At 18.7% G+C, this 10,396-nt stretch overlaps 2 protein-coding genes across 15 annotated transcripts; both read right to left on the reverse strand.

The window, feature by feature from the left end:
* Positions 1-161: 161 nt before the first annotated feature.
* LOC108000053 (uncharacterized) lies at positions 162-6,083 on the reverse strand. 11 transcript variants are annotated; one of them, XM_062078948.1, is made up of 4 exons: positions 5,394-6,083; positions 4,072-4,219; positions 2,152-2,333; positions 162-2,077 (listed from the first exon to the last, which is right to left on the reverse strand). In XM_062078948.1, exons 2-4 carry the CDS (start codon positions 4,105-4,107, stop codon positions 895-897), a joined length of 1,401 nt encoding a protein of 466 aa, XP_061934932.1. In that variant the 5' UTR covers positions 4,108-4,219; positions 5,394-6,083; the 3' UTR covers positions 162-894. The 11 variants fall into 11 exon arrangements, with proteins under 11 accessions (XP_061934932.1, XP_061934930.1, XP_016915689.1 ...); XM_062078946.1 differs by lacking the exons at positions 4,072-4,219; positions 5,394-6,083 and adding exons at positions 2,510-2,694; positions 3,337-3,491; XM_017060200.3 differs by lacking the exons at positions 4,072-4,219; positions 5,394-6,083 and adding exons at positions 2,510-2,694; positions 3,276-3,425.
* Positions 6,084-6,905: 822 nt separating this feature from the next.
* Positions 6,906-9,794, reverse strand: LOC107999952 (activating signal cointegrator 1 complex subunit 1). 4 transcript variants are annotated; one of them, XM_062078955.1, is made up of 7 exons: positions 9,549-9,794; positions 8,817-8,988; positions 8,627-8,736; positions 8,218-8,536; positions 7,940-8,100; positions 7,705-7,832; positions 6,906-7,596 (listed from the first exon to the last, which is right to left on the reverse strand). In XM_062078955.1, the coding sequence occupies exons 2-7, from the start codon at positions 8,903-8,905 to the stop codon at positions 7,471-7,473; spliced, it is 933 nt and encodes a 310-aa protein (XP_061934939.1). In that variant the 5' UTR covers positions 8,906-8,988; positions 9,549-9,794; the 3' UTR covers positions 6,906-7,470. The 4 variants fall into 4 exon arrangements, with proteins under 4 accessions (XP_061934939.1, XP_016915512.1, XP_061934938.1 ...); XM_017060023.3 differs by lacking the exon at positions 9,549-9,794 and adding an exon at positions 9,125-9,512 and having other exon boundaries at positions 8,817-9,052; XM_062078954.1 differs by lacking the exon at positions 9,549-9,794 and adding an exon at positions 9,125-9,511.
* Positions 9,795-10,396: the final 602 nt, after the last annotated feature.

Genomic DNA, 10,396 nt, shown 5'->3' on the forward strand with positions numbered 1-10,396 from the left:
TAATAATTTCATCAACATCACAAAAAACTTTATTAGAAATTAAATATGTCAATATTATTCTGATGCTGTCGGTACTATCGTAACTATCGATATTATCGCATTAGGAATCATCAATGAGGAGTATTTTAATGATATAGTACTGTACAAATTAAAAAAATTAATTTATAATGTAAAAAATAAATTTATTGAAATTTAATATTGCATATAGAACAATATTTATATTATAAACTTAACATTTTTTTGCAAAATATCTCTTTTTCATTTGATGATAATTTATGAATATTTATGAAAGAAATTGATTATCAAAGAAACAAAATCAATAAAATAGTTATAATAACAACAAAAAATATTTAATGTAAATAGATATGCGAATTTGCTTTCGCTTTTATGATAAATATTTTATCATTGTTGTCACGAATATTTTGCGTTAATTTGGAAATTTTTCTTAACATATTATCATATAATTTATATTATACTTATAAATTAATGGTTTGAATAGAAAACTTAACATGTATATATATGTAAATATCTACAAAATATGAATATTGATAATATATAATTATATACATATAATTTACATAATTTTCTATAGTAATTTTATATTAATATTAATTAAAAATAATTATATGTAATATATATAGATATAATTGTTTGTATTATTATAAATACATATATAAATATTTCTATATAAAATATTTTTGTATCCATTTGTTTTAAAATCTTCATTAGATGAATATAATAATTTATGATTTGAATCATTATAATTCAAATATTTACAATATTATTATATATATATATATATATATATATATATATATATATATATATATATATATATATATATATTCATTTGACAGTATATACATATATAGAATACAGAATATGTTTCATATTTTACATAAAAGCACAAGCAAGAATAAAAAATAATACTGCAACAGGAAAAATTATATATACTTCCATACGTGGATGACAAATTGATAAAAGTAAATTAGCTTCATTCATTTCATATTCAAAATTATCTTTAGTTGGTATTTCAACAATTACCCTATCAGAAGATAATAAATTTATTGAAAAGGAACATTTTGTTTGATTTATACAAGACTTTGTTATATTTTCATAATGAAAAACAGGTTTATAGATATCAAATACTGCATATATATCATTTGACACAATATCATTATCACTATAAAAAATATAGTAATAATAACCATTTTCTACAACATTATGCACTGCCTGCATATGTTTACTATTAAGTAAATAAGTAACATTAGTACATTGTTCAGAAGGTGCAAATTCTTGAGCTATTAAAATTGAGCCTCCATAACATTTAAATAAATCGGTTTCAAAACTGGATACGGAAGAATCATGATCAATATCTGTTACATTTTTACCTGCATTTCCACCATGTTTAACACCTTGATCAAGTAAAAAAGTTGGTTTAACAATTTCTTGATTTCTGATTCTTCTTTTTAATATTTTATCCTGCATTATCATTTTTTTTTTAATATTATCTTCAATATTATTTTCTAAATTTAATTTCCTTTGCAACTTTTTTAAAATTAAAAAATTATGTTTTTCATTTTTATATTGTTTAAGATAAGATTTGATTTTAATATTTTTTTGTATTTTTTTTTTTTCCTGTAATATTCTATTTCTTCTTATTTCCTTTATTTGTTCTTTATATTGTTTTTTTTTAATATGTCTTAATTTTCTAGTATTATATATATTTTTTTTTTGCATAGATTTTATATAATGTTGAAAATTTTCGTTTTGTATTAATTTTTTTGATTTCTTGTCATGATTTTTTTCATAAGATATATGATTGACTCCTGAATATGAAGTAACATTCCATAACAATTTATCTTCTATATTATTTAATGTACCATTGTAAATGACTTGTGTAATGTTATTGCTGGAATTAATTTCTTCTGTATTTAATTTAAATGTTACTTTAACTTGTTCCTTAGCTTTCGGTAAAAATATACCTTTTAGAATTTGTGTATTATGATGTTCCAACATACCACATGTTCGTAAATTGCGTTCTCCTTTAACTACAAGTATAGAAGCACCTTGAAATCTAAGAAAATAATTATTACATATAAGAATATTAATATATTATAAAATTATAATAATACTATAATATTATATTACCTTGAACACACAGAAAGTGCTACACTTGCTCCTTTTAAAAGATAAAATCCCCAATATTCCAATGTATCATCTGGTAATATCATACTTTTTTTGAGACGAATATGTTTACTATATGAAGTAATTTGTGGTTTTTGTGTCATTTGAAATGCATTAAATGTTCTATTCATTTGTAATGTGTGTGCCTATATAAATGATAATTTTTTTATTAATTTATTTAATAATAAATTGCATATAATCTATATAAAATTTATTTAATTTATATAACTATTATTCAATTTTTAAGTTTATATATAAAATACAGTATTTATATTAAATTTAATATTTAATTATATGTTTTATACATATACTATGTTCTTACAGAACAAAATATTGTAGAAATACCATCTGTAATTTCTAAGATATCAGAATCTGTTACAGCATATGCTACATTGGCATAGAAATTATGACGTAAATACAATGGTATTATAAGAAATAAAATTGGTAATACAGTTGTTAATAAACAAAAGACTAATATTCTCTTGATTCCATGCATTTTTTATAAATCTAAAAAAGAAATCTAAATACTAATTGTTGTTAATTTTATACTTTATGTTACTATTAATCAACATATATTACATCATATATAAATCAACAAACATATGAAAAAATTAGAAAATTAGAAAATTAAAAAAAATAATATATGTATATTTTAATATCTAAATATATTAATTATCATTAAAATATAAACATATATTTTATAATAAACAATAAATTATCCATTGCTGATGTTATTTATATATAATCTTATAATATTTCTAATATATAATAATTTTTACCAAATTAAAATATCAAGAATTAATATATGATAATTATTTAATATAGAAATGTATTTGCATTATTATATATAGAATAATATATGTAATTTAATAATAATAATAATAATAATATATAATTTAAATATCCGATAAAACAAAGTTGTAAGTTTGATATTCAATTTCAAATAACTATATTATCATTTAAAAAAATTTTCAATAAAAATTTATATTTAAATATTTTTATGTACTTAAAATTATTTCTATATTAATTAATTTTAATATAATTACAAATTAACTTTCTTATAAATTTTAATATTGTAAAAATATTACATATATAGAGAAAAGAGGTTAGAATATTATCAATGATAAAAATAAATTGTATCATATATACATGCATAACTTGATAAAAACCAAATCATATAATTCTGATTTGCTTATTATTTTAATATATGACATTTTTGATATTAATTACGCATGCGTTCTTCAACTCAATCATGAACATTGTCATAGCAAATAAAGAAATTAAAAGATATGATATTACATTAAGTGAATAAATATTAAAAAAAAATAAATAAGGAAATAAAAAATTATAAAATAAAAATTTCTTTCTTAAAAAATTACAAAAGTACAAAATATTCTATATTTAATATTTAAAAATACTATATATAAAATTCTTTTGTTTTCCTATATTGCAGCAGTTAAAAATTTGAAAAAATAAAATTTTTTTTTATAAATATTAAATAATTTATTATATTTGATAAACTACTATTATATATAATTACCACAGCGCTTATCGAATCATTTATTAATATTCGATTAACATCTCGTTATTTATCGATATATAAATATTAAATATTAAGGCTGCAGAAAATATTTCATTCAAATTAAAGGATTTATCATTAGATTTTAAACAATAGCTTATATAAATCTTTAAATCATATATGAACTTCAATAAATCAGCATTTAAAAGAAATGAATGAGAGCGCACTGAATATGAAATTTATTTTCTAAGAAAAAATCATTATCATACTCTCATATAACTATATATAACTATATTTCGACTATTCAAAATTCAATATAAAAATACCAAATCCAGTTTTCAGAAATTTTAAACAAACAAACTTACTCTCACAATAAATATACTTGATGAACAAATCATCATATCACCTTCTTTCAACCAAATATATTCTTCCAGATAATGTAACAATTATCTGCTGTGTAAGCAACATGTAATCATCCAATTTGTAATAAGTAATAATTCAAAACTGGACTTTCTGAAACATATTTTATTTTCTTCTTTCAATTTATGAAAATAATATTGCAACACTGAAATTTTATTATTCTCCTAATAAAACATATATTAAAAATTAACACAGACATATCATATTAAACCAAAGAACATCAAAACTTAAACAAACTTGATTAATTGTTATACTGAGTTGTACTAAGAATAAATCAAAAGTATTTCTTATTCTATCACACATTCTTGAATATAATTTACAATTATAGTATATTAATGCTTGAGCACAAATATAATCATTATACATATTACAATTTTTTTTCATATACTATATTAGTTATCAGTTTGTGTATAGACATAGATTTGTCTTTCAGTTTCATGTGCAGAATAATTTATATTTACAATCAAATTAATGAATATTAAATAGATAATATGTCTAATATAATTGACTCTAATATCTATTAAAAACATTAAAAACATATCCTTGTGATAGGTTTCTTATTTTTCAAATCAAACTAAAGTCTAAACAATTTTTGACAATGAAAATGATTAATTTTATCTGTCATAGTCATTTTTTTATAATTTAAAGAAAATTTATCTTGAACTGCTGCAATCTCCAAAGAAGATATATAGTAATCTATCATGAATTTTATCTTTCTTTAAAACATTCTTAAAATATTATTTCTATGATAAAAGATGTTAAAAGATTTTATGTTGAATATCAAGTTTCTCTAAACTTTTTATTATTTCACATTTATATTCATATTATATAATATAATATATAAATTTATATTCATATTTATTCCATTACCCTCATATTATAAAGCTAAAAATTGTGCTATATTATTCTGTCATATAATTATCATCATTATTAATTAGATTACCAATTCTTGATTAAACATTGCTAGAAAAAAATGGATTGCAATATTTTGCTAAACAATATAAACAGATATTTAGGATAGATATGATACATTTTTAAACAAAATAATCAGAAGATAATAAAAATCTTCTTTGATTACATTACAAATGCGAAAATTCGATGAATCAATAAATGTGATTCAAACTTTTTAACGATCTATTCGAAGATTTGACGAAAAAATTATTAAACATAATAAAAATACGCATAATTATATTTTTTCTTTTTTGGCTTGAAAATTGACATGAAAATTGCCACAAAAATTTTGCACTAAAAATGCAAACATACTTGCCTGTAGAATAAAGATGAATTTATATTATTCGTTCAAACACGAAATGATTCGACTTAAAAAAACATTTTCGTGAATAGTAAAATAGAAATATTTATATATGACATTGTGGATTTAAGTAGAGATGTTTTGTTTTAAACAAATAATAAACGGCACTCTTGCAAAGAATGTTTGAATTGACTGAAGCTACATACTGTTCAAACGATAATAATTATATATTTATTCAGTTCATCTAAATTGGATTTTGCTAACAGATGAAAAATCAACAATAAAGCACAAATTGATATGAATATGTATTTTGTTTGAATCATTTCATAGATAATGTTATTTTTTGCCTGAAGCGAATAATAAAAAATCAATACTTTTGTAAAGACAATCGATATTATCCCGTATCAACTGACGAAATTGTAATGCATGAAACCGCCATAAAATTCTCATTTTCATTCAATCGAGAGACAAGAACAAAAATTTGGTTATTAATAATGAATCAATCATGATTTTTTTCAAAGGAAACATGTTAATAAATACATTTTGTAATATATAAAGAAATGGCTATTAAAATGGCTAATTACATATATAAAATAAAAAGATATAAATTATTATTTAAATAATAATATTAGTAAAAATTTATATTGATAATTATATATATTTATGTAATTTATATTCATTATAATTTATTTTGAAATTATTAATAATATATAATTCATACATATATATATTGTATGAATTAAATATTTATTATCATTATCATTATTCAAATTTATAAAAACAATTTAAATATTTCTTGTAAATTCACTTATATTATATATATTTATATAAATAAGATTTTTTTTAAATTTTATTATATTTATATATATTTTTATATGTAATTAAAAAAATTAATTTTTCTAAGCAACATGCATATACAGCAACATGTATATATTCAAAAATTAAAATTTTTTTACATGTATTTATCTATCAACATAAATACAATTCTGATTAAATTAGATCAATTGGAAATCATTACTTATTATTAGTATTCATCAATAAATGTTATATTTAGTAATATTAATAAATTAGTATCATGAAGGTACTTAAATTTATATATTATTTAACTTATGAAATTTTCTGATAATATGAAAATATAACACTTTTTTAAAAAATAATAAAAGAGTTAAAAATGTCTTAAAATATTTTTAGCCATATCTTATTTTCAAATTAAATTTCTTTTTATACATTGAATTATTTTGTCCTTATTTCATCTTATAAAATTAATATTTTAAAAATAATATACATATCATATATATATATATATATATATATATATATATATTTTAGACAAAACCCGAAAACAATTCTTTGTTTCCTATAAAATCATATGTATCTATTTAATAACATCACTCAAAATAATATTTTTCATATTTTCAAAATAAATTACTAAATTAAATTAATCAAGAAATATTTTAATTAATTTTAATTAATACAAACATATAAGAATTATTCTATGGAAAATTGTTTTTACTGAAAAATCTACAATTTAAAGTAAAAATTAAAATAACATTTATTTAATTTAATTTGCTACAAATATAACTACTACTATGCTACAATCAAATTTATATAAAATATTTTTTTTATCTACTACGACATTTTATTTAGATATAAGTTTGATATAAGTCAGATATTATCTAAAATTAATAGACATTTTAAATTTTGATTGAATAAAACAAGAATCGTTATCAGAATTTTTCTATAACATATATATACATTAATTCATAAGTTACTTTTGGAAAATAGATTTTAGAATTCAAAACAAATACAGAAGTTGATATATCATAGGGTTATTTATTAAATTATAAATAATTTGAATTTGCATTAAATAAAATAAAATAAAAGGACATATATAATGAGATGGTTCTATCTTTATCACACAACTATTTTGCTCTAAAATTTCTTATAAATTTTGTATGTTAAATTTCTTATAAATAACCCTCAAAATTTTTTTATTAATATTAATATTTATATTTGTTTTGATTTATAAAATCAATCTTCTGTGTTCCATGAATATATATCATGTACATATTTAAATAATGATATATGTCATTTATAAACCTTCAAGTAAATTAATTTTTGCAATTGCTTGATAATATCCATTACTACTAATTGTATGACGTTGAGATAAATGAATTTGTTTCAATGTAGTTTCTCCAAATATTGTATTTTTATGAGCCTAAAATAAATTATAATTTCTTAATAATATGCTTAATGTTTTAATATATTATATATATTATATATATTTTATATATATATAGTTAAAAAAATAATTAAATATATTTACTTTCATTATTTCTGTTGCATCAAATGTTTTATATTTTTCATAATAATTTTCTTCTTCATTTAATTTAAATTTTGTATTCATAAGAGTCAAATGTAACTTAACTTTGTCTGTTTCTTTATATAATAAACCTAAATAATAAATTATTGTTAATATTTTTAATATTATATTTTCATTAGTTATTTATTAATATCTTATTATATTAATATATATATATTTTGTTATTGAAAAATCTTACCTATCCTATTATAATAATCTACAATTTCATCTACCATTTTTTCTAAAGCCTCATTGTCAATTAACTTTGCATATAAAACTCGAGTTTCACTAGGATCATCATTCATTATATCAGTTCCTTGTAAGTAAATAGGAATTTGTCCATATTTTTCAATTATAGGCCTAGTTATGAAATTATTAATTTGTTATAAAAAATTATTTATAAATTATTTATAAATTATAAAATAATTTTGATCAATATTTAATAATAAAAAATATTAGTTATATAATTTTTCTTACTTTACAATATGCTGATGACAATAATTCAAAGCTTCTATAGCTTGATTTTTTTCTGTATCATCAAGTAATGTTAATAATGCAATAGTAAGATGTAATTTGCTTGGTATTTGAAAAATCATTTCATCAATACCATTAGATTTTTTTCCAGAATTTTTTAGTACTTCATTTTTAAACATATTAAAATTCATTATTATGTGACCTTCATTTAAAGGTATTGATAGAAAATGTGTTGATGGTATTTTTTTTCTACTTGCTTCCATTAATAAATTTATTCTACGACGTGCTGTCATTATTCCTTTACGATCAGTACCAATTATTACTATAAATGTATAATTGTATTGATAAAATTTATAAAAATTAAATTTTATATTTCAATTATTACTCCACAAAATCCAAAATAAATAAATACCAATATCTCCATCTTCACCTAATCTTGGAATTTGTATTGATGTTCTAGTTTCGTTTTCTAATTTTTTACGTACTGCATGTTTAGATCCAATAATAAATGGAAAAAATGATCTAAAAGATTATAATAATCATTAATATTATATAATATATAATTTTTTTTATATAATATTTATATTACACATTTTATATACTTTGATACATGAAATGTGTGTTTAAATCTTGTCGACTCATATGGTACAATTTCTATATCACATTCATCTTCAGAATCTTTATAATCCATTTGATAGTTATCTTCAAAATAAGGAGAAATATTTTGGGCACTTAACCGTTCGATATTTCCGAATAGTCTGTAACACCGACCATCTATCCAAATCAATTCAGGTTGCAGAATATTCATCGTATAAAAAATATTTTATTCTTATATTAACTGTGAAAAAGTTTTTTTTGTATTTAAAATACTATTATAATTTAAAATAAAATAAAAAACAAGATTTTTTACCATAACCGTTTCATATTACATATATTTGTGATAGAAAAGAAGATACTTCAAAGTTATGCGAATCTAATTGGTTAATTGTTTTGATAGATCCAATACATTAAACCAAACTCAAATAGTTTATTGGTCGAAATATCACATCTACATATAAAATTATATACCGCGTATAGATAAGCAAGTGAGTGGAATACTCTTTTTTATTTTTGTCCCGATAGCCAACTTATAAATCATATAAGATACTACGCTGTGTTTTATACTATATATAAGTAATAGGGACTAAGCCTCAGTCATTAAATATGTGGCAAAAGAAAAATTGTAAAAACAAAAAAAAAAAAAATATTTCATCAGACATTAGCTGAAATTACAGCAAGTGTTACAATGTTTTGCTTCTGGTGATTCAATTCATTAAATGAATGTACATACTTACTTATATCCTATTCAATGAATTAAGATATCGAGTAATACACAATATCACGTAAATAAAATTTAGAATTAAGGTTGGTTCATAGTCATGGCATCGAAGCACTTGTTTTGCTAGTCAATAACTAAAGCCGCAACATCTGTTATGTAATTTAGTTATTTACTTTTGATGAATTATTAAGATTATATATGATAAAAATATATTTATAATAAATAAATAAAATTAATTAATAAATAAAAATTATATTATAATATTTATGTTAAATATGTATTACAAATTATTTAAAACATTTCTTTGGCAATTTGAAATTTAACTGTTTTTTAAGAAATGGTTTTTTTATATATATTATTAATCTTTACAATAGTTTGTTCAGAACTGATGATTTTTTAATAATAATAGAATAATAAATTATAATAGAATATAAATAAAAATGATCAAATATGTAATATATAATTATATGAAAATTTTATAAACTTCTTTCAAATATACATATAATATTATAAGGTATATTATAAAAATGTTTTTTTTATCAGCTGTGAAAAAATATTTTCAAATCAATTTAAAACAAAAAATAAACTTGTTAGAATTACATTTGTAGAATATTTTTAATATTATAAATTACAAAAATAATAGAAATTTAAAAAAAATAAAATTTTTTTTGAGCAAATATTTTCTTAAAAAAAAAGTTATTTAATTATTAATGATATTGATATATTAATATATATGTATATTATAATATATTATATAAATTGACAAATATTTATTTTTGCAATGTCAATTTTTAAATAAATTAAAAAAAATAAAAAATAGAAATAAAAAGAAAAATAGAAAAAATAAGTTATTTTTTTAAAATT

This window comes from Apis cerana, linkage group LG8 (assembly GCF_029169275.1).
Source record: "Apis cerana isolate GH-2021 linkage group LG8, AcerK_1.0, whole genome shotgun sequence".
Classification (NCBI taxonomy): domain Eukaryota; kingdom Metazoa; phylum Arthropoda; class Insecta; order Hymenoptera; family Apidae; genus Apis; species Apis cerana.

Excerpts from the sequence above, each read along its gene's own strand:
- LOC108000053 (XM_062078946.1), bottom strand. The coding sequence starts at position 2,683 with ATGCATGGAATCAAGAGAATATTAGTCTTTTGTTTATTAACAACTGTA. Across the intron at positions 2,334-2,509 it reads TTTCTACAATATTTTGTTCT|GCACACACATTACAAATGAA; the intron begins GTAAGAACATAG and ends TCATTTATATAG. Across the intron at positions 2,078-2,151 it reads GCACTTTCTGTGTGTTCAAG|ATTTCAAGGTGCTTCTATAC; the intron begins GTAATATAATAT and ends TTATTTTCTTAG.
- LOC107999952 (XM_062078953.1), bottom strand. The coding sequence starts at position 9,022 with ATGAATATTCTGCAACCTGAATTGATTTGGATAGATGGTCGGTGTTAC. Across the intron at positions 8,737-8,816 it reads CACACATTTCATGTATCAAA|ATCATTTTTTCCATTTATTA; the intron begins GTATATAAAATG and ends ATAATCTTTTAG. Across the intron at positions 8,101-8,217 it reads TGTCATCAGCATATTGTAAA|GCCTATAATTGAAAAATATG; the intron begins GTAAGAAAAATT and ends TTTCATAACTAG.